Genomic DNA, 24,629 nt, shown 5'->3' on the forward strand with positions numbered 1-24,629 from the left:
CGCCTTTAAAGTTGTCCATTTCTATTGGCGATAGTGCTGCATCCATTCACAAAAATAAATGTTTTATATATTTACGGTGGGAAATTTACTAAATATCTTCATGGAACATGATCTTTACTTAATATCCTAATGATTTTTGGCATAAAAGAAAAATCTATAATTTGACCCATACAATGTTTTGTTGGCTATTGTCACAAATATACCCGTGCAACATAAGATTGGCTTTGTGATCCTGGGTCACATGTGAAGAGAAAAGACATTACGAATAAAAAAAAAGACTGAAAATAAGTGCTTTGACTCTTAGACTCTCTTTGAATTTTAAATCTGGATGTATACTACACATTGGCCCGCGAAAACCTCAACCTGTCGTGAATACACTTGCCCAATGAAAAAGTGTGGGGAACGAATTTACATTTTATAAAATGTTTACACAAAATGTACACTTTAATTTAAACTCTACATCTACCATTCAAATTCAGCAATTTCAAATGCATTCTCAAATAAATTCTGATTGGTACCCAACTCTGATATGCAGGGTTATATATCTGAAACCTACAGGCATCACAGCACATGTTGCTTTATAGTGCATTATTTATTGTGTCCATATACGCAATTGTTCTGAACTGGATACATATATGATACAAATAGGTGTGAAGTAGCCTTGTTCATGGCAATATAAATTGCAGTATGACAGAAAAACTGTACAAAGATAAAACGTCAAATAAATGATAGCCTACATGAACTCTAAACCTGCTGTTATTTTAGATGCTGCAGTTTAGAGCTGAAAGTGACCAACTGCAGCGCCGCATTCAGCACTTGCGGATTATGGGACAGATTTGACGTTGGAGAGATTATAGGACAGAAAAGAAACTGAATCACGACAGACCGCGTCTGATCTCAACCGGACCATCTTCATCTGCGCGCAGCTCAAGGTGAAATTTGTTTGTTATGACGTAGAGATGAAGCTACGTGGTCTCCGTCGCGTGTGTCGAGCGAATGGAAACATATGGATGGGTAACAGCTGTAACCAATCGCCCAATCGATGCATACGACTGTTCGCTCATATATTTGCATCGCATAAATGTAGGCTATTGGAAGTGGTTTTGACAACGGGATTTTTCATCGTTCAAATCAATTTGTCATTGAATGGGTGGAGATGAAGGACGAGCTCTATTTAAAAGCCTTTTATGAACCGCCGGTAGCTAGCCTTGAAGCACTGATATAGAGCATTTTAACAGCGCAATGGTTATGGTTATCCACAAGAACACTTGCGGCATCAACGAGGATATTTTTAAAGGTGCCTTTTTAATGAATTAAGTTTTAAATGTAAAGTAGCCTATAAATAGTCATTTTTGGAAAATAGGCTATCACATGAAATTTTTATTATTGTAGGCTACATGAAGTGAGTCAGTCACCCCACAACAACATAACACTGGCCTGGTTAAATTCTAAACCAGAAGGATCACATTGTTTGACCATCTTTAATTGAAGACCCATGCTCATCACTAGCTTAACCCGCCAAACATTGGTGAACATCAACTGGGCGGTTAGACCAGGCAGCACTATCTAGATTTGTATTGGTGTTTTCAGGGTTAAATCACTCAAACACATTTTCTGATTTTAAAAATGTTTCAAACATTCTCAGGAACTTCTGAGAACAGCTCTGATTAAGTCTGCCATAATACCTTGCCGTTTCCTATTTATGAAGGTCTGCAGACATGAGTCACCTAAGGTCCCTGGCTGGTGCTCTAAGAAGCAGGAGCCAATGGATGATGGGGTACGTGGGGACAGGGAAGCGAGTTTTTGACCCACGCCGTAACTGTTCCAGCGGGGCTCCTGAGCCTTCATTGGCGGCCTGCAGCTCTAGCTATGTCGTAGAGATGTACTACGCTTGGCTGGAGGATCACAAAAACGTTCATGAGGTGCAGTGAACATCTATACTGAAGACACTAAAACTCTGTCCCAGTTCAGAAACGGAGTGTGCTTTCTATTAATATAAGAGCACTGCAATGCTATCATTAATTTTATTATGTTCCTAATCTGTAAACCCCTATGCTCATTTAAATACTTTCACATTTGCATCAGTGTTATTTTAGTGTCACTGATATACTACTATAGTTTTTGTTAATATTTTGTAATATTTTGTCTATAATTACATTTAAAAAAAATAAGTTAGTTTTAATTTTGGTTAGAAGTAATTTTGTTGTTTTTTTGTTTTTTAAATATATCTATATAATATAGTTTTAGTTAAGTTTTAGATATTTAGTTTGTTATTTTAGTACTTGAAAATGAGAAATGTTGGCAAATATAGCTGAAATAAGTTAATTTTCAGTTAATGTTTTTCTTATTTCAAGTAATAATAACCCTGATTTACATTTATGCATTTGTATGCACTTTCATCCAAAGCAACTTACACTGCATTCTGGCTATAGACCTTATTTACAGCAGCGCCATCTTTGATTTTTAACGGTAATGAAACCGAGGCTTTGAGGGATAGACATAAATCTCTTCTGAACTGTTATTTAATGTGTTTTTGAATTGTTCTGCTGACAAAACGTTGCAAAAATATCTTTCCAAGAACTTTCAGTAGACAATAAACTCCAGAAATTATGAGCTGCAGAAAATTATGAGTGATCTAGGAGCTTCAGCTTTTTACAGTTGATGCCATTGATCCCACACAACCTCACTTTCATATCTGTCATGGCGCTGCTCTGAATAACGTTTGATCAGTTCATGCATTCCCTGAGAATCAAACTCATTACCTTGTCAATCATTTAAATACTCTCATGTAATATTTCTTGCATGGAACACAAGATGTGGTATTTAGCAGAATAAAAGTGGATGGGGACTGGAGAAAATAAACAGCTTAGACATTTTGCTGAATGTCTCCTTTTGAGTTCCACAGTCATATGGAATTGAAATGGCAATAGAGAGAGAATAATTATCTTTTTAACATCAGAAAATCCTTAAACTTTTTGAAAAAGATTTGACCTTTTGAAATATGTAACTTGTTATATTTTCAACAGTCCTGGGATGCATACTTCCGTAACGCCCAAGCCAGCAGTTCAGAGGAGTCTGGAGAGAAGCGTCTGTCTGCGCTGCTCCAGGGAAGAGGCCAGTCTCAGACACCTGCCATGTCACAGAAGGTGGTGGAGGATCATTTGGCCGTCCACACTCTTATCAGAGCCTATCAGGTAAAGTGAGTAGCTCTGGGTTAAGGCCCGTTCGCATCAAGAACGAGAACTATAACGATAACCATAACCGTAGGTTATACGCCAACGATATCACTGAAATCACTTTCAAAATGATTTTTTCTAATCAGAATCCACCCGACTTTAAAGAGCTTGAGCATTTAAAGCACCAGATGACATAACTTCAGCACACATGCTAATATAGTTATCATTATCTTCATAGTTGTCATTCTTTGGACAGAGAATCAGAGACAGAATTACAGGGGAGATTTTTCAATTGAGAGAATCTAATACACAATAAATTATTTTTATAAATTAATCCATTCACTAGCACTGGACTGCAACAAATCAAAGACGCGCCTGTACATCCGTACATTTTAGAGTGTCCCTGTGTAGTTATGCAAATCACGTGATTAATTCAAACCTAATTAGACTTGCTGTTTTTCCCTTTTGAAAATAAAAATATCAAAGAGATTGCTTGAATCAAAACAGGTGGTTACATTTTCCCTGCTTCCTCTAATTAATAAGATGAAGTATCGTAGGGATTTATTAAATTCTGTCTTTTGGCAAAGCCAGCATTTTCTTTCCATCTCCTGTTTGCCAGCCTGTTGGGATTGTATGTTTAACTTATTGTGAATCCTTATGAGATTTGTTAGTCATGTGACACATTGGTTCATATTTATGTGGGTAAGATATCCGCTAGTTACTTCCTGGCTCAGTCTTGCTTCTGGTACTTTCATGCTTTTCTTTGCATATGGAGAGAGCAAATCACACTCAATTATTGTGTTTTACCCCCTTTAGGTACGTGGTCACCATGTGGCCAGGCTGGACCCTCTTGGCATCCTTACTGCCGACCTGGACTCCTTTGTTCCCTCAGATCTGATTACGTCAATTGACAAGCTTGGTAAGATTATTTATTCATTTAGCATATTTTCCACTAATATTTAACTTCATAATTCTTACAAACACTCACTTCCTTCCTTTCACTGTCCTACTTAAAGAAGGATCTTTGTTGGTGCCGATAGCCTCGCGGTTAGCGCGCCGACATATAACGCAACTGTGCCTCCGGCGACCCGAGTTCGATTCCCTGCTCGAGGTCCTTTGCCAGTCCTGTTCCCCTCTCTCTCTCTAACCCATGCTCTACTTTCCTATCCAATAAAGCCACAAAAAGTCCAAAATCATAACTTAAAAAAAAGAAGGCTCTTTGTTCTGAAGACGTTTGATAAATGCTGACTTAGTTCCTTGCTTGGGGCTCATCCTTATGAGTGTTTTTTGTTATTATTCTGTTTCCTTAGCCTCTCCCTCACCACCATTCAATACAGTATATAGCTGCTGAATAATACACTTCTCTTTGAATAGAAACTCCTAATTACTGTTAAATACATTGTATTTTACAGACTTGATGACATGACAATGTCATTTTCTTTTGTCCAGTCATAAAACATGCAATTCCCACTCACTCTCTCACACACACACACACACACACACACTGCTGCATTGCTTATTGATATTGGGGGGGGGGGGTATATTTTAGATGTATATTAAACATGCATTAAAAAACTTAAAACAGGAAATGATATAGAGAGGCAAACTCTCATTACTGTGTGTTAAGATCAAATCTCTTAAAATATCATACCTTTAGCTTTTTATGACAAGGCAAGGTTAGCTCAGGATGTAAAATGTCATGTGGTGCGACTCCTCAAAAACGTGATGCAGTGTATGTGATATTTCATGATATTTGTAATGAAATATTTTAAATGACATTAAATGGCAAGTTATGAAATTGAAACTTCTCTTGAAAATGGTTTAAAGTTTTTTATCAATCATATAAAACCAACATAAATACAAAGAGTTTATTTCTAAGAACTTGAACTTGAACTTTAGCAAGAGAGTCCTGCCAGTCCTGTACTCGGGTCTCAGCATTTGAATATATATGCTGAGAGGATTAGGATGGGCAGCACTCTCAGTCTAGAACAGGTTCCTAAACCTGTCTCATCACAAAGTTTTGGTTCCTGCCCCTAAATGTATATAAACTGTATGAGAACGTCCACTTAGTCAGACTTTGGAAGAACTGCAGCCACGTCAACGCGAAGTCCTCAATAAAGAATAACTTCTTGAACGTGATCCCAAAGTCTCCTGGTCTTCGATTCTGAGTTTCCAACAACACTCTTACAGTATATGTCATTGACCCACAAACTTCAGGCTTATAAAAAATATCAAAAAATATTTTCGTCTTTTATTTTATCTACACATACTTTCAATCTTTATCTTTGTTGTTTATTTTGTGTAACGTCAGCACTACAGTTCTTGCTTGCATTGCGAGCCAGCACAAGCTACCGGAGCTGTGTCTAATGTAATTGGTGACTGACCTTGCCAACCCCAGCAACTGTGTTTATACGTCACTGTAGCAACAAAGCTGCACCCATCCGCTGCATACATCTCATTTTAATTATGAAAGGAAAATTAGATTGTTGGAGCCTACTGAAAAAACTCTTTCATTGCAAAGTGAGGACTTCCAGTTATTAGACCATTCATCAAAATACAAATTGTGAGCCCCATATCATTAAAATGTGAAATATTAACCATTAAACATGCTGAATGTATAGAATATGTGAATTCTCTGCAAATAAAAGCAAATGCCGTGCTGTTTCTGAGATGTTCCTGCATGTGTATATAATCTTTTAGATCAGTCTTTTCATTTTAGCTCAGGGCTTCCGAAGACCATTGGAAGTTGCTTCCCCAACCTCATAATCAGAGCTGATAGCACTTCATGTTATATAAGGATCAAGATTATTGTAATGAAGTTTAGTAACACTGCCAGTACCAGTGCTTGCGTTTTGGTTATTTGGTGACTCATAGAGCTCGATTAATGGAAAGGGGGAGAGAGAGCGTGGATGTGTCTGCTTTTAGGCTCTGTAGTCGTGCAGTCGTGTAAGTGGTCTGCAAACAATTCCTCATTTGGCCATTACAGATTCCCCAGTCTCAGACAGCGACAGGGGCTAGAAGGGAGAGCTATGCCCCAGACTCAATCGCAAGCACAGGTTAATGTTATCTGAGATAAAGGCCCATAAATCTTTCTCTTTGCTCCTGTCGGGTCCTATTGCCTTTAGTGTCGCCAGAGTAGAAGGATGTAGCACATGTTCTCACAACAGATCGAAAAAGAGAGAGTAATAGCCAGTGAGAAGACCTCTCAAAACATGCCTCTTTTACCTCACTACTCTCTCAATGTGTCGGTCAGGTTTTGTCGTAGTTTTTCCTATAGACTTCATGCAGCTAATGAGGGCGTGTATTGGACCAGAAGGCTCTTAATTTCGGTATGATGCATCTTTCCTCTTTATCTGTACTGTGGCTTTAATTACATTTGCACCTGTCTCCTCTTGTGTGTGTTCCTCTCTTGAGGAGACACAGTCTTACTGATAGACCCAAGTGTTATCTACAGGATGCATTTGCAAACTACCACGATTGCCTGCATTGCATGGTTTTCTTTCACCGTTTAGGGGTGTAACTAACCATCAAATTGGTAATAATGTTAGTTAGGATTGACATATCAGGGCTCCAAGGCTGTGACTGAAATGGTTGAAAATGTGTCAAAAAAAATTAAGATTTGCTACAATAATTTCAAATCTAGAAAGCTTTGTGTGGGTCTTTATACGGTTTTGTTGTATATCATGAACAGCCTGTGAAACAGCCTGTTTCCTCTGCTTATTCACTATATTAACATGAGTAAATAATAAATACAAAACACAAAATAAATGATCGCCAATATGTCTGATACATACAAAAACATAGTAGGTGTTCTAGGGCTAATTCAAGTTTCATGTTTAATTAATTTATAAAGCACATTTAAAAACAGTCTGATCTCTAAGGGCAAGTTGTTCCATAACCATGGCCCAACCACAGAAAACGCTCGATCCCATCTACGTTTGAGTCGTGAGTGTGGAACTAGAAGGAGGTTTTGGTCACTTGATCTTAAGCCTCTGGAAGGGGTATAGATAGGAGCATGGTTATACAGACATTTATGTACAAATAAAATAATCTTAAAGTCAATTCTATACTGAGTAGGCAGCCATGTGAAGATCTCTTAGAACTGGAGTGATGTGATCATATTTACAACTTTTGCGAATAAATCTTGCAGCAGCATTTTGGACAAACTAGGTCCAATTACCGAAGATATTTGTTTGTAAAGTTTTAAAGGCTCATCTAGAAGGACATCCAAATTCCGCACATGCTTAGATCTAAAGGCAGATAAGCTCCTCAAATCGATAAAAAGTTTTGAGCAAGCCAAGATTTAACCTAATCTAAGCATTAGAGAAGTTAATGCAGATGGATCATTTCTCTTGATAGGTAAATATATTTGGCAGCATAAAATCGTAAAAAAATTGTCAGCATAAAAATGGAAGGAAACACCATGTCTTCTTAAAATAGAACCTAAGGGTAGCATGTACAGCGAGAAAAGGGACGGCGCCAAGATCGAGCTTTGTGGGAGGCCACAGGAGAGGTGAGCGACAGAAGAGGAGAAATTACCTACTATCTTGACCAAAAACTTTCTGTTCGATAAATAAGACTGAAACCACTTGAGGACTGTCCCTTTTATCCCCACACATGACTCCAACCTAGAAATTAGTGTGGAGTGATCAACAGTATCAGTAACAGAGTCAGTAGTTACATTTTTTTTATGTAGCACTCTCAAGAGAGTTATTTAACAATTATACAATAAATATTTTTGACAATTATTCATAACCGCAATCACATTTTAGTGAATAATATGGTAATTCTCACTTTTTTATTTACTAATCTCAGAGTTTTGATTAGAATACATCATATCCTTTCTGGTGCTTGCCATAAAAGTTTAAATATTTTAACGCAACCAAAGCAAAAAAAAATTGCATCCGGAAATTCTGCATATACACATGAATGGAACTCCACACAAATCCCGTACTACTCTCTATTGTAAATGAATGACTTCCAGACTGTCTTTGTCGGAAAAAGAGAAAAGGCAGTTTTAGTGTGTTTTCTGCAAGCAACAACCACAGCATGATGAGCTGTGAGGTCCAGATTGTGAATGACTCTTTTGAACCGGTTCTTTTTAATGAGTCGTGTTTGAAAAGTTTAATGAAACGGTCATGTTTTGAGAAAGCTATTTAAATCAGATCAGAGTCATTTTTGAGTTCACAACTGACTGCCGAGCTGAGCTGCGAGTCATTCTTCAGTTATGTCCGATTCGAAACAGACAGGGAACAGTTATTGTGATGTATACTTTAAGTATGTGAGGCTTACATCAGTCTATTTTCTGACTGGTTGTTAATATGACAACATGTAATTTAAAAAACATATTCACAATATTTTTTGTGTGTGAATGAATAATGGTATTCTAAAAGAAATGTTAAGTGTAAAGGAACCTGTGTGTTGAGTAATTTGTTGGAACCATAACCATAACCATGGTGAAAAAAGGAACATTGTGGGGGTTATATTTCATTTCATTATAGTATTTTTTTGTTGTTGCCGTTTTTTCTTTAATATGCTTCTCCTCTTTTAATTTTTAGAGTCGTACGGCTTGGGAGAATCTGATCTCGATAAATCATTTCAGTTGCCACTAACCACATTTATTGGGGGAAATGAAAGCACACTCCCACTGAGAGAAATCATACACAGACTTGAGGTGGGTAGATGTTGGATTACTGTGATATCACCCAGTATTTGAGAAGAAACACTCCTTCCTCATTTCTCATTAGCTGGTTTTGTGACTGGATTGATTCAGATATGACATTCACTAGCTATTCTGAAAGGATGTAATTTGGGTAAATATGACAAGCTCATCGCTTATATTATGATGATGTTTAATTATACTTCAAAAATGAATGCATTAATAAATGAAAGGGTAAACTGAATCTGCTTGGAATGTTCCAGACATCATACTGTGGACACACTGGAGTGGAATTCATGTTTATCAACAATATGGAGCAATGCCAATGGATCCGACAGAAGTTTGAATCTCCAGGAATCATGATATTTTCTGACAGAGAGAAGAGGACCTTGCTGGCCAGGCTGGTTCGCTCAACACGGTGCATATCCTTAAAATAATGTAATGTGTGTTTTTTGCTTCATTATTAGAGACTCATTTTTTCTTAGCTTAACCCACAGTTTTGGAAGTCATCGTTGTGTCTGTGTGAAATGTATTAGAATTAATATACATTTAAATTGCTTAATTTAGCAAAGTTAAGCTGACAGTGACAAAGAATGTTCTATGTTAATGATTCAATGTTCTAGGTTTGAGGACTTTCTTGCTCGCAAATGGTCTTCAGAGAAACGCTTTGGTTTGGAAGGCTGTGAGGTCCTCATCCCTGCCCTGAAGATGATCATTGACAAGTCCAGCGAAGCTGGTATAGAGAGTGTAATTATGGGAATGCCTCACAGGTACCTTGAAAACCTGCTCCATCCAATCTCAACCTGCTTTTATGAATCCACCCCAGCAATAATAACACAACCTTTGACTCAAACAGGGGGCGACTGAATGTCCTGGCCAACGTAGTTCGCAAAGATTTGGATCAGATATTCTGTCAGTTTGATTCCAAACTTGAGGCTGCAGATGAGGTAATATAATTTCATCTGATGAAAGATGCTTTTGTCATATCGGATCTTGTCTTATTGTGCTTCTGATGTACATTTCACACTTTAATCTATTCCAGGGTTCAGGAGACGTGAAATATCACTTGGGGATGTACCATGAACGGATCAACAGGGAAACGGATAAGAATATCACATTGTCTCTGATGGCTAACCCCTCTCACCTAGAGGCAGTAGATCCTGTCGTTCAGGGCAAGACTAAGGCAGAGCAGTTCTACAGAGGAGACACGGAAGGAAGGAGGGTTGTACTTTTATCTTCAGATTATCTTTAAAGATGAACCACTGCAAGACATAACCACATATTCTGCTTTTTCTGCATCATTTGGCATGTTGGAACCAAACCAATAACAGCGATTTTAAGCCAATTTTAAGCCATCAATTCCTTTCTTTGCAGGTGATGTCCATTCTCATGCATGGTGACGCTGCATTTGCGGGTCAGGGAGTCGTATATGAAACCTTCCATCTCAGTGAACTGCCTTCATATACAACTCATGGCACCATCCATGTTGTAGTCAATAATCAGGTTAACACCAAACATCAGATTTTCCTATTAGAATCGATTTGAGGAGTAGCTTTCTGCAAAACCTTAACCCCTAACCTTTCAATATGTTGTAGATTGATGAGTGTTATCTGATGTTGCCAGATTGGATTCACCACAGATCCCCGAATGGCACGGTCCTCTACCTACCCAACGGATGTGGCTCGTGTGGTCAACGCACCCATATTCCATGTCAACGCTGATGACCCAGAGGCTGTGATGTATGTGTGCAAGGTTGCTGTAGAATGGAGAAACACTTTCAACAAAGATGTGGTGATTGATCTGGTAAATACTGTGAAGACACATCATACATGTAATTAAAATATCACTGAACCTTAAAATAAATCACTTGTTAGGACTGCTATAATGCTTGATTACACAAGATCTATTTTTTCTGGTTTCAGAATCACAATCTTTTCTGTTACACTTAGGGGTTTCAACCAGGGGAGTGTGAAGATACAGCAGGGGGGCCATGGGCCGATGTTTAAAAAATCTAATTTAAAAACACATCAGAATATGTCATGTGGGATCAGTCAGGAATGAACCATATGTCAGGAATGAATCAGAGTTTTTGAACGAATCGGTTGAGTGAATAAAACAATGACTCGCTCATAACATTACTGAATGAATCAAGGTTTTTGAATGAATCGGTTGCATTAATGATTTCATGACAGACCTGCAGAAAAGCTTGCTGAAATGTCCTCACTACTAAAGACCAGTTCACAATAAGAATGAACTATGACAAAAACTTTAATGTTAACTATAACGTTAGGAGTATTCTAAGTATGCAATATAAAATAGGAAGGATTTTTACTGGCTGTCAGTGTCTTTATCGTTCATCAGCTGGGATTAAAAACACACGCCATTGAATGGCACTTCGGAAAGGGAAAGCTACTTGATGAATCGCCTTCAGGAATAGCGTGCTATGAGGCCATTAGCGAAGAATACATGGGATTCTGTGTGGCATAGCCTCGCAAATTATTTTGAACACTGAGGAAATTTATTTGAAACCTTACCTGGGAATGAAACCAATTTAAACTATACCTAAAATACATTAAATAAACTCTCAATCCTAACTGATAAAGATGTAGAAAGAATGGAAAGATTTGAAAATGAGATTGTCTTTTTTATACAACAATAGAAATTGTTTGAATTAATGATACTGAATATGTATCTAATTCTGCTGATGTGTTTTATAGGTGTGTTACCGGCGGTTTGGACATAATGAGATGGATGAGCCCATGTTTACTCAACCCCTCATGTACAAACAGATCCGCAAACAGGAACATGTGCTGAAGAAGTATGCAGACAAGCTCATCTCTGAGGGAGTTGTAACACTGCAAGAGTTTGAGGTTTGTGTCTCACTCTATGGAAATCTCATAATTGTGTCGTTATGTAATGTGAAAATGTCCACCTGCTGTTGTTCCTCCCACAGGTCACCCTAATTGACCTTTTTAACTCATCTAAAGAATCTTTTCCACAGCTGTTGTTTTCCTGGCCTATTAGGGAGCGATGGGTTTCCTGTGCCGTTTGTATATTGTTTCCTGACAATTGATGGAGGCTGTGTTCAGATGCTCAGCCAATGTCTTTTTGCTCTGGCTATGACACGTTTCATACTTCACCCGATGACCCAGGCTTTCATTCCCCGGGCTCAAATATAGCCTCCCCTCCCAACCACCCTCAGATTTGTGTCGCCGTAGAAACCACGATTGTCGGACCAAACCATCCCTCCAGTGCGGATAGCTGACACCTTGTCTCGCCCGGCGACAGCTCGTTTTATTTACAACTGCATCCCTGTCACTCTTCACTCGCTGACATAGCTCTAGGGATTTCACTTAGAGAATAAATTGTGACTGGAATCTTGCTGTTTTCTCTACGCCGTAGCACATAGGTGCCATGAATCATTAATTAATAATTTGTCACAAATGTGTCATGTGTCTGGGTTTTTGATGAATATAGTGGATAGTGCTGTACTGTGAATTGTTTCCAGGAGGAGGTTGCTAAATATGACAAGATCTGTGAGGAGGCGTATACCAGCTCTAAAGATGAGAAGATCCTACACATCCGCAACTGGCTTGACTCTCCGTGGCCAGGTATATTTTGAGGACTTTATAGATACTAGGCGTTTCAGTGAAAATATAAGATGGATTTAGACCAGTGTTTCTCAACCGTTTTGACTCCAAGGCCCTCCATTGTGCACAACAGTATTCGAAAGCTCCTTAGTCCTTGTTTAAAACTTGTTTTAATCTATGGGCACTCCTACAGTAGTTTTTGTAAATTAAACTAAACTAATCGGAATTAAAACTAAACTAATTAACTTTCAGAAGTTTTAGGAGCTGAATGTTCTTTAGAGTTCACTCTCTTTTTAACCAATGAATTTTCCAGTCATTCGTGATGTATTGGATAAGCATTAAGGATGAGGATTTTTTTTTTTATTCACAATTTCTACTCTACAAAATATTTTAGAGCTTGGCATAACTAGTAAAATGTTTATTCTTTATATAAATGCCTATGGCATTTTGAAGGTGCTCTAAGCGATGTTGGGTGACGTCACTTCTTGTTGACGTTCAAAGTATTGTCAAACAAAACGGAGGCTAGCTCGAACCCCCCTCCTCATCCTGTCCCCCCACCCCCCTCCCTTCCCTTCCTGAAACAGTCATGAACCATTTAGAAAAACCAAACTGGATTTACCCACCTGTCCAGCAAAAACAGAGCCACCTGAATTTCGGATTGGAAGCCCTTCTGCCGGCAGAGTTCTCGCCACCTTTTGAACGTTTTTCCGATGTAAATTTTTACTCCTTTTTCCTATTCTTTATTGTTAACGTCATCTCTTTGGTTGTGTGTCGGCCATATCAAAATTCTCAAGAATATACATTTTTAACGTTAGTCGTTGTCATTGTCTAGGACATCTCTCCTCTAGCTAACTTCCCTCTTCATGCTTCTCTCTCCTCCACGCTTTTTAGTTGTTTTAGCTGATTTTAATGCTTGTTTTCTGTTTTGTCTTATTTTAAATGATTTTAAGCCATATTTAGGCCCCCTAGTCTAGTGGGCCCCAGTTCCCTGATTGAGAGCCATGGATTCAGACCCTTATATGTGCTCTGTTTTGTGTTTAAGACTTCTTCAAACCAGATGGAGAACCAAAGAGCATGAGCTGCCCTCCCACCGGACTAAGCGAAGATGTGCTCATGCACATTGGTTCAGTAGCCAGTTCAGTCCCTCTAAAGGACTTTGCCATTCATAGTGGTGAGTTTCAGGTATTTTGATTGGTAAGCATTTTATTCAGAAATCTGTTTGTGACGGTGTTGAATTCACAATTTCTAAACTGAAAATCTTTTGCTTGAGAGTTTGTAACTATTGACATCAGTATTTGGAAAAGAGCCTTTTGTATTCCACGGAGTACAATAAGGTCAGTCATACAGGTTTCAAGAAGACATGAGGGTTAACATAATTTTCACTTTTGCTTGAACTATCTGTGGAGTCCCAGAGGCTGTTACCAGCAGTCAGTTCATCAACTAAAAATCGAATGGAAATCAACTAGATTATATTAATTCAAACCTTTATTTAACCAGGATAAACAACTCCTTGAGATTAAAAATCTCTTTTACAAGAGTGTCCTGGCAAGTGGCAGCAGCGCGGTTTCAAATAGATACAGAGACACTTACAGGCAAATACATAGACACACTTTCACTCATCATATTCAAACAACAATATCATCATAAAAAACCTGGGTCCTAAAACAATTTAAAAACAGTGACAGACAGACTGCCTTTCTGCAAGGTCCTTTAAATAGCCTTTAAAAGAATAAAGTGAGACCAACTCCTTCAACTGTAGTTCATTTTGAAGCTGATTCCATGCAGATGGTGCTGCAAAATTAAAAACCTTTTTGCCAAAGTCAGTACGGGCTTTAGGGACTGTCAATAAAAACAGATCCTGTGAACGCAGGTGATATGCAGACCTCGGGAGGATGTAAGTGTTCAGATAAGAGGAAGAAGTCCTAATACTGCTTTATAAATAAAAAGATGCCAGTGCATCCAATGCCGAATGGAGAGAGAGAACCACTCGACCCGAGAATACAGCAAACAGTGATGAGTGAGAGATTTTAAGTTTGTGATGAATCTTAAGGCTCCAAGAAACACCGTGTCCAAAGCATGAAGACACTGGTAGGTTGAATGCATTTATAAAATATCACCATAGTCGAAGAGAGACAAAAATGTTGCATTTACAAGTTATATATCTTACTGTATGTACTGTTAAGCTTTAACCACTAGGGACAAAACACTGGAAACTGACATCAAAGCATTGCAGGATGATGGTGGTAATGGTGTGGAACATCAGCAAAGCCCTGACAGATGATCCTTACACTTCTGATATAGGAATGTCTCATTGCTCCTCACGGGTCATAATTTTCTTTCACTGAGCAGCGGACACATGGGAGCTATAGTGGATTGATGGAGTTGCACTATGGGACCATTGCACTTAAAGAGCCGACTCCAATCTGGCAGCCTTAAATTCTGCTAAATCACCCGAACTACCATAGCCCTCCAGCTAATCTCTGCTTATTGCCTGCCTCTAAGCACAACTACCTCAGAGCATCAAACCATCCCACCGGCAAACTTATTTCTGACAAAGAATGATGCTTTATTCCAATGGGATATTGTGAAAAACCAAGCTACTCTTATGGGTTTGCTTTTCATTTCTTATGGGTTTTACATTCACCAAACTTGACACATATGTTCAGTCTGTCCTGACACCGTTTATGTATTTTCTCCTAAACTTTTCTGTTGGTCCTACTGACTTCAGATGAAAACTTTTACTATCTAGCTTATCTATCTATCAAACAGGGCCAACAAAGTCTGTCTTGACAAACTTTCCCTTTCTAGAAAATAGAATATTTTCAAAGTGTCACACAACAAAATGTACAAGTCTATGACTTTCTATACGTTTTGTATCTGTGTTAATTCAGGCTTGTCACGTATCCTTCGAGGCAGAGCGGATATGGTTTCAAAACGCACAGTGGACTGGGCCCTGGCAGAGTACATGGCCTTTGGCTCTTTGCTGAAGGATGATATTCATGTGAGACTCAGTGGACAAGATGTGGAAAGAGGAACATTTAGGTAAGACATTCAGTCCATTTCCATTTGAAACTATGGTGACCACTCCCTTTTGTTCTCTTTTATGAGTTATGGACGACTCAAAAAAAGAAAGTTCTGCACATGTAGTTATGGGGGACCATACGTTGTTGTCATATATTCATGTATTTCATGTATCAGACCACTTTCTACTATTTAACTCTCTAGATTTCTGTCGCTAAAAATAACCAAGTATATATTTTCTGCCTTATGGCTCCATTAAAACTAAAATGTCAACACATTGACAAATGACGTCAGCTTGTCGCACACATATAGAGTCCTCTGGGAGTGGCAGAGAGACACCCACATGGTGCCGTCACGGCACTGCTTCTGAAGGAAACACGTTTTATGTCACCCCACAGTAGTATAGTCACATACTCCCACGTCTGTTCGTTTCTATCTTGTGCAAGAAATTTTGCCAGCCAGGTTTGTTTGAAATGGTTACACACATCAATGAAACTCTGAGACATCATCGCAGCTGAATTTATCACACCACAAACGGCATTACTCACTGTTCACTTTATAGTTTTTGACTCTACATTTTATCTCAATGGGCTCCAATGGACAGTTCTATGCTTTGCAGAACATAATGAAGGAAAAATGCCAGTGAAAAGACGTCAGCAAAAGAGCTTCTGTGTGTTATGAGCCTTTTTATCAAAGTAGATTGTCTGCTGGTGCACATATTCTTTTTTCTCATGCAAAGGCTCTGGGAGTGAACATATTGGTGTGCTCCAGTCTGCTGGTTCTGCTTTTTACTCAGGGAGTTAATGGCTATGAGTAATTGATTCAGTCTGCTGTGTTTGGGAATGCACTGAGTACTGTGCTCTGGTCCCTTGATTGATGAAACCAACACACAGCTGATGCACTGTTTACTCCCCAGATTCTCTGTTTTTCCAGAGCTAACCCTCAGGGACAGGACACTTCAGCTTAAAGAGCCACTTTTGATTTACATTTGTGATTAAATTAGCAGAGCAGACAGACCCCAATTAGACAGAACACATTCCTTGTGGTTACATTCTCCATTTCACAACATTATCTAAGAAAGGAGCCCATATTTGTCAAATGTGAATCACCCAGTTTGTTGGGGAAATACGTGGTTAATACTAAATGTTATGTAACGTCTATATACTCATTGTAAGTCGTGACCGCCTGTGCAGGACATCATTACTGTGATATTTAAAGGACTTAAAGATTGTCTAATCGCAATGGGTCTGATGGCTGGTTTGAACATCGCATCAGAGAGAGCCAGCAAAACATATCACATCTCCTGTCTCAAATCCACTGCTGTCCATGATCTCTCACACTGATAGGATATAAAGATTTAGAGTGCCTCTGTTCTGAGGTTTGACATTACAGCTTAAGAAAATATTCCTTAAAATGGCATTCCTTAAGCTGCGTCCAGAATTCACAGAATTTAGGTGTCAGTAGGTTTTATTTTATTTTACATAAATTATACACAGACACTATCGTTCAAAAGTTTGGTGTCTGTAAGATTTTTACTCAAAAATAGAGTAAAAACAGTATTGTTAAAACATTTTTACAATTTAATACTGTAACTCTCTTCTATTATTTTAAAATCTGTATTCCTGTGATGGCAAAGCTGAAATTTCAGCAGCCATTACTCACATTAGTCACATGACCCTTCAGAAATCATTCTAATATGCTGAATTGGTGATCAAGAAACATGTTTTTACTGTTATCAATGTTGAAAACAGTTGTGCTGCTTAATATTTTTGTTTAAACCATGGCATGTTTTTTCAGGATTCTTTGATGAATAGAAATTTTAGATTAACAGTTTGAATTTTTTTTTTTATAACAATGTAAAAGACTTTAGCTTAATTATGACCGCCGCTAGCGTAGCTAGCGAAAGCGGTCATATAGGGATTGTCAAAGTTTTTTTTTTTTTTTTTTTTCGTCATCTATTGAATTTTTCGTCAACGATACCAGGGACACCGAAACACCGGGGAACATGAAATTTGGTGGGCATGTAGCCCCACTAGACTTTTACGGAAAAATTTCGTTTGGTCCCCGGGGGCCACTCCCCCCCCGCGCTGGGCCCCCCCAAACCCAAAAAATGCAGTTTTTCCTAAATAACTACCTGAACCGTGGCACCGAGGATGAAGAAATTTTTATGGTATGTTGGTCTTAAGGGCCCACATCAACCTAGCCCATAATCACTCATTTGTGATTTGCGCCCCTCCCATAAAAAATGAAAATGCAATATTATTCTGCTTTAATCGCCCCTATCTTCAGTTGAGATGTTCAGAACTGCACCATATTTCATGTGTATGATTAACTTGACATCCTCTGGGGGTATGCTAAGTTTTGTAGAATTTCATCCATGGGGGGGTATAAAATAAATTCATTTATGTGCACATTTAGTGACTGTACACTCATCGGCCTGTAGATGGTGGTGTTGAGCGAAGGGTTGCTGGTTTAGGATGATACTGTCACACACACACATGCAGGAATACAAACAAACGCAAGCATGCACACACACTGACATCCACACGCACAGACACACACCCATACACACACATACAAATCCACATGCACAGACACACACACACGCGCACACAGAAGTACGCACGCATACATACACGCACAGACACACACACACACAGACACACACATACACAAACACACACACATACACACACACACAGACAGACATGCACATACTACTACTTTTTTTAGGTATATACATAAACACGCAATACAGCCAAATTGCTCCACGTCATTTATTTTTGTGGAAAGCCAGTGCAGGCCTGAGCGGCGGTCATATTTTGTACCGCCATGCGGTACATCTAGTTTAATGCATCATTGCTGAATAAAAGGATTAATGTCTTACAAAAAAACAATAAATAAATAAAAATCTTAATAAACCCAAACTGAGATTACAGTAAATTGATCAAAAGTGACGGTACACACACACACACACACACACGTCATGTGTGTGTCATTGTCTGTATATTTTATATGAATTTTTATATATGTAAAAAAAAAGAAAGAAAAAAAGAAATAAAGCAATAGTTATCTTTTTTTGTTGTTGCCCTGTTTAGTGCTTCTTGAATTTGTGATTTCATCTTTGCAGTCACCGTCACCACGTCTTGCATGATCAGGAAGTTGATAAGCGCTTCTGCGTTCCGATGAACCACCTGTGGCAGAACCAGGCTCTCTACACTGTGTGCAACAGCTCCCTGTCTGAATATGGGGTTTTGGGTAAGAACCACCTGTGCTCATTTTGCATCTGGTTATCAATCAGAGTGCACAGAAATTTGAATCATCCAAGGTATTCCCTGTTTTTGATACCTGTAAAATTACCTTCAAAAATGATCAGCCTGTACAGAACAAGCTGTTTTCTCCCAATTTCTACTGACACATCCCCTTGCAAAATACATACTTAGAATACTTTGGACATAAAAAATACTGTATAAATGATTCTGACATGCTGATTTTGATTAGGTTTTGAGCTTGGTTTTGCAATGGCGAGTCCTAATGCCTTGGTGTGCTGGGAGGCTCAGTTTGGCGACTTCCACAACACAGCCCAGTGCATCATTGACCAGTTCATCTCTGCAGGCCAGGCCAAGTGGGTCCGTCACAATGGCATCGTTTTACTGTTGCCCCATGGGATGGAGGGAATGGTGAGTCTACTGATGGCATGGCCTATTATATATTATAAGTGGCATAATATTACATGGAAGACCTTACATAGGTAACACTTCCATTTAGACATTCTACTAACTATAAGTAACTTTGCAACTAGATGTCAGCTACCAGTCATTTGAATATTAGTAGACTGTCTGTTTAATTTCAGCTAACACTTTATTTGGATGGTTCCCCAACAGACTGACTATAAGTAACTTTGCAACTATGTCAACTTATTCTACTAACCCTAAACCTAAACCTAACCTAACCATCTACTAACTCTCCAATGAGAGTTAGTTGACATAAGTTACTTATAGTTAGTAGAATGTGTAAAGTAGACTATGGAAATAAAGTGTAACCCTTGTATGTTGCTAAACATAAAAGATGCAAATCTGTTCCACTTGCATATGTAATTGAAAACACACAAGACAGCAGCATAAATATCATATATTATTTAACAGATTTCTTATTTCTGCTATTGCCCTAGACCATATCAAAGGAAGTGTTATTTTAAGAGTCATTTATGTAGATCATCGCAGTCCTATTGACCACCGAATCTAATTTCCTGCAGGGATAAAACACAGGGTAAAATCTTTTTCAATCCTTTCCTTTACTCAAAAGCAGAATAGCTGTACTAGAATCAATAATGATGACTCAAGCTGGGTCTGAGCCAATAAATGAGGCTATAATTCTTTAGCTTAGTGTGGCGTTTGATAGACCTACACTCATTAGCGCTGGTGTGTTTGCACTAATGAGCAGGGCCCGGAGCACTCGTCAGCACGGCCTGAGCGCTTCCTGCAGATGAGCAAGGATGACCCTGATCGCTATCCCGTAAGTAGCCTTTCTGGTCATGCCTCATACTGATGGCCACAGGTAGTTTGAAACGGACACACTTCACTGATTGCCAATTTGTTTGATACTTAATATAGTTTTTTTAGTCTAGCAGTATGTCAGTCCCAATGGCAGGGCATCATAGATAAAGACATTCAGGAGACATGAATGGTACTAATGGTACTAGACGTAATCAACAGGGCTATTGACTAAATCAGCCAAAAGTAAAATTAATTCATGATTGTCCTCTTCTTGCAGAGGAAGTTATTTGCGAATTCATGAGTACATTTCTTGGGTGACACTATCTTTGTGCTATCTATATAATATGAATTATGTTAAATATTTTAAAAGAATGGACATCTACTGAAATATCACAGAATTTTTTTGCAGTGACAAATTATGTTTTTTTTTTTTTTACATGATAGATCACTTTAATGAGCTGTGTTTTATTTACTTCTTTTAAGGAATTCACTGGAGACTTTGAGGTCCAGCAGCTCTATGACTGTAATTGGATCGTGGTCAATTGTTCAACACCTGCTAGCTACTTCCATGTGCTTAGAAGGCAGATCTTATTACCATTCAGGAAGCCAGTAAGAACAACCTTTTTCCTTTCTATGTGTCAGTATAGCATGTACAATATTATTTTTCAGTGTATTTTGTGGATTCATTGTTCTGTCAATATATATATATATATATACAGTGAGGAAAATAAGTATTTGAACACCCTGCTATTTTGCAAGTTCTCCCACTTAGAAATCATGGAGGGGTCTGAAATTGTCATTGTAGGTGCATGTCCACTGTGAGAGACATAATCTAAAAAAAAAAATCCAGAAATCACAATGTATGATTTTTTAACTATTTATTTGTATGATACAGCTGCAAATAAGTATTTGAACACCTGAGAAAATCAATGTTAATATTTGGTACAGTAGCCTTTGTTTGCAATTACAGAGGTCAAACGTTTCCTGTAGTTTTTCACCAGGTTTGCACACACTGCAGGAGGGATTTTGGCCCACTCCTCCACACAGATCTTCTCTAGATCAGTCAGGTTTCTGGGCTGTCGCTGAGAAACACGGAGTTTGAGCTCCCTCCAAAGATTCTCTATTGGGTTTAGGTCTGGAGACTGGCTAGGCCACGCCAGAACCTTGATATGCTTCTTACAGAGCCACTCCTTGGTTATCCTGGCTGTGTGCTTCGGGTCATTGTCATGTTGGAAGACCCAGCCTCGACCCATCTTCAGTTCTCTAACTGAGGGAAGGAGGTTGTTCCCCGAAATCTCGCAATACATGGCCCCGGTCATCCTCTCCTTAATACAGTGCAGTCGCCCTGTCCCATGTGCAGAAAAACACCCCCAAAGCATGATGCTACCACCCCCATGCTTCACAGTAGGGATGGTGTTCTTGGGATGGTACTCATCATTCTTCTTCCTCCAAACACGTTTAGTGGAATTATGACCAAAAAGTTCTATTTTGGTCTCATCTGACCACATGACTTTCTCCCATGACTCCTCTGGATCATCCAAATGGTCATTGGCAAACTTAAGACGGGCCTTGACATGTGCTGGTTTAAGCAGGGGAACCTTCCGTGCCATGCATGATTTCAAACCATGACGTCTTAGTGTATTACCAACAGTAACCTTGGAAACGGTGGTCCCAGCTCTTTTCAGGTCATTGACCAGCTCCTCCCGTGTAGTTCTGGGCTGATTTCTCACCTTTCTTAGGATCATTGAGACCCCACGAGGTGAGATCTTGCATGGAGCCCCAGTCCGAGGGAGATTGACAGTCATGTTTAGCTTCTTCCATTTTCTAATGATTGCTCCAACAGTGGACCTTTTTTCACCAAGCTGCTTGGCAATTTCCCCGTAGCCCTTTCCAGCCTTGTGGAGGTGTACAATTTTGTCTCTAGTGTCTTTGGACAGCTCTTTGGTCTTGGCCATGTTAGTAGTTGGATTCTTACTGACTGTATGGGGTGGACAGGTGTCTTTATGCAGCTAACGACCTCAAACAGGTGCATCTAATTTAGGATAATAAATGGAGTGGAGGTGGACATTTTAAAGGCAGACTAACAGGTCTTTGAGGGTCAGAATTCTAGCTGATAGACAGGTGTTCAAATACTTATTTGCAGCTGTATCATACAAATAAATAGTTAAAAAATCATATATTGTGATTTCTGGATTTTTTTTTTTTTAGATTATGTCTCTGACAGTGGACATGCACCTACGATGACAATTTCAGACCCCTCCATGATTTCCAAGTGGGAGAACTTGCAAAATAGCAGGGTGTTCAAATACTTATTTTCCTCACTGTATATATATATTAGAGCTGTCCGATTCTGGTTAAATTGAGCATCACATGATTCTCCTCTGAACAGACAACTAAACAAAATGTGTAATTTACTAGAGGTTCTGACAAAATGTTAATAGCTGCAGTCTATTTGAAATGTTTAATTAATCTGATTGAATTAGTTTAAAAAACGGTTTGAATGAATGATTCAACGACTCACTAATAATGCTGCAGTTGTTTCATCGCCATATGAATATTTGTAATTAATAGAAATAACAAAACTTTGTGGTTGAAAAGACTGTTTCATACCTATACTGTACGATAACTGCTCTGTCTGCCTCAGCGTCTGCACGAACGGATTTGAATGTCCCGATGTGATTTTGTCAAAGGTTTAATAGAAACAGGCGAATGGTTGTCATTTAGGAATTAGATCGCGTGGGTGTTTGAATCGAGATCGCAATCTTGTAACGCTTAATCGTTCAACTCTAATACATAGGCTATATTTATGACTTGACAAATGCACATTTGGTATTATAGATTTAGATAGACTTGAGCTATTAGATTAATGTCACAGCTGGTGTGATGGTAGATGGACTTTATTAACTTAAGCCTTAACTTTAATGTGAAAGTTTAATGTATGCCCCAACCCTTTTTTGCTTCTGTGCCACTGCAATTGTCTAAAGTGATTCCCTGTTGTGGAGAAATGCAGAGGTTTGTGGAGCATGAGAAAATCTCTTCCTGAGTAAATTAAACTGAGAGCGTCTGGGGATGATATTGTTTGTTTTGTATGAAACTGCTCTTAATTTACTGTTTTGCTTGATTTCACAGCTGTGTTATATTACTATTTTTGTATTCCCCAGCCTAGATTGAAGTTTCAAAAGTTCCTAAATGCAATGAATCAAGTACAGTTTGCCTTTATTTGACTGACCACATTTTCATATTTTTATTCAGCTGATCATTTTCACACCAAAGTCTTTACTGAGGCTGCCAGAGGCCCGTTCCAGTTTTGATGAGATGATCACAGGTACAAAATTCTGGTACAGAAATATTGCACCAAGCTTTTTATGCTCTGTCCAGCTTTTAGTGTTTAACATGTGGCTGTATCTTAATTTACTCATATTGCAGGGACAAATTTCCTAAGAATAATTCCAGATAACAGTCCTGCATCGGAAAACCCAGAAAAAGTCAAAAGGGTCATCTTCTGCACTGGAAAAGTGTACTATGAGCTGGCAAAAGAAAGGAAACAGCTTCAGTTGGAGGAGGACGTTGCAATCGTCAGATTGGAGCAGGTTGCCATTATAGTTTCTTGATTTTAAGTAAAATGGCATTGCAAAAATTCCTTTATTCACAATCAAGTACATTCTTTCCTCTTAGATATCACCATTCCCTTTTGACCTCATCAAGGCTGAGGTTGAGAAGTACAGCAATGCTGAACTCATATGGTGTCAAGAGGAGCACAAGAACATGGGCTACTATGACTACGTAAGGCCACGTTTCCTCACAGTGCACCATAAGAATCCAATATGGTGAGTCTCTTTTTAAGCTACATTTTTGGTGTAGCCTAAACAAACTTACACGCACCAAATAAAAAATATTCACACTCACTTTTAGGTATGTTGGCCGTGACCCTGCTGCAGCCCCTGCCACAGGAAACAAATTCACTCATCTGGCTGAGCTGAAGAGGTTCTTGGACACTGCGTTTAACCTTGAGGCATTCAAGGGCAGGAGTTTTTGATGCTGTTGTGGAAATTGGCCTTTAAAATTAAATATAACTGGTATCAACGCACAATTTATTAGACAAGGTGATTTTCATGTTGCCAAATTATGTCAAATTGTTGAATTATATTGAAAAATAGAGCACAGGACAGCAAATAGACATTTGTGTACTCATTCTGTAGATTTAGCCGTAGATTTGCATCAGAAATCATTTATCCGTCTTAAGTAATCTGTATTCTTATTTATTTTTTTGTCTTCCATAACTGTCACACTTGGCTTCATCCTGAGACATCAAACAGATGGCATGTAGACAAGTAACAATATTCTCTGTGGCAGTGGTGATATTCTCTGTAGCTTCCACAAAATATGCTTCCTTTTTAGACTTTAGGGTTCTTGTGGTGTTGAAGACTTATGGGAATGAGGACATTTATAACGTCAACATGTCTGTGACAACTTTGAAATGCTATACACACTGGGAAACAAATATAAGGAGGTAAATAAAACAATTACTTAAATCAAATAAGCACAAGTATCTGATGCATTGTTTTTTCTGTGTAATCTTACTGTCCGCAAACTGCTTTTGTAGTGTAATTTAGCTATACTAAAACTTGTACATACACTGTTCATTCTATGACTGCTTAAACAGTTAAACCTTGTCACTCAAGCTGGA

General features: G+C 38.6%; 1 protein-coding gene across 1 annotated transcript; it reads left to right on the plus strand.

The window, feature by feature from the left end:
- Positions 1–755: 755 nt before the first annotated feature.
- Positions 756–24,476, plus strand: ogdhl (oxoglutarate dehydrogenase L). Its single transcript, XM_084092807.1, has 23 exons — positions 756–932; positions 1,709–1,922; positions 3,027–3,194; positions 3,993–4,095; positions 8,735–8,850; positions 9,099–9,253; positions 9,459–9,605; positions 9,692–9,782; positions 9,878–10,057; positions 10,210–10,338; positions 10,459–10,638; positions 11,553–11,705; positions 12,344–12,446; positions 13,468–13,596; positions 15,317–15,467; positions 18,577–18,704; positions 18,948–19,126; positions 19,890–19,961; positions 20,426–20,551; positions 23,195–23,267; positions 23,369–23,532; positions 23,618–23,769; positions 23,855–24,476. The coding sequence occupies exons 2-23, from the start codon at positions 1,719–1,721 to the stop codon at positions 23,976–23,978; spliced, it is 3,027 nt and encodes a 1,008-aa protein (XP_083948933.1). The 5' UTR covers positions 756–932; positions 1,709–1,718; the 3' UTR covers positions 23,979–24,476.
- The last annotated feature ends 153 nt before the right edge of the window (positions 24,477–24,629 follow it).

This window comes from Abramis brama, assembly GCF_963993115.1.
Source record: "Abramis brama genome assembly, chromosome: 19".
Classification (NCBI taxonomy): Eukaryota; Metazoa; Chordata; class Actinopteri; order Cypriniformes; family Leuciscidae; genus Abramis; species Abramis brama.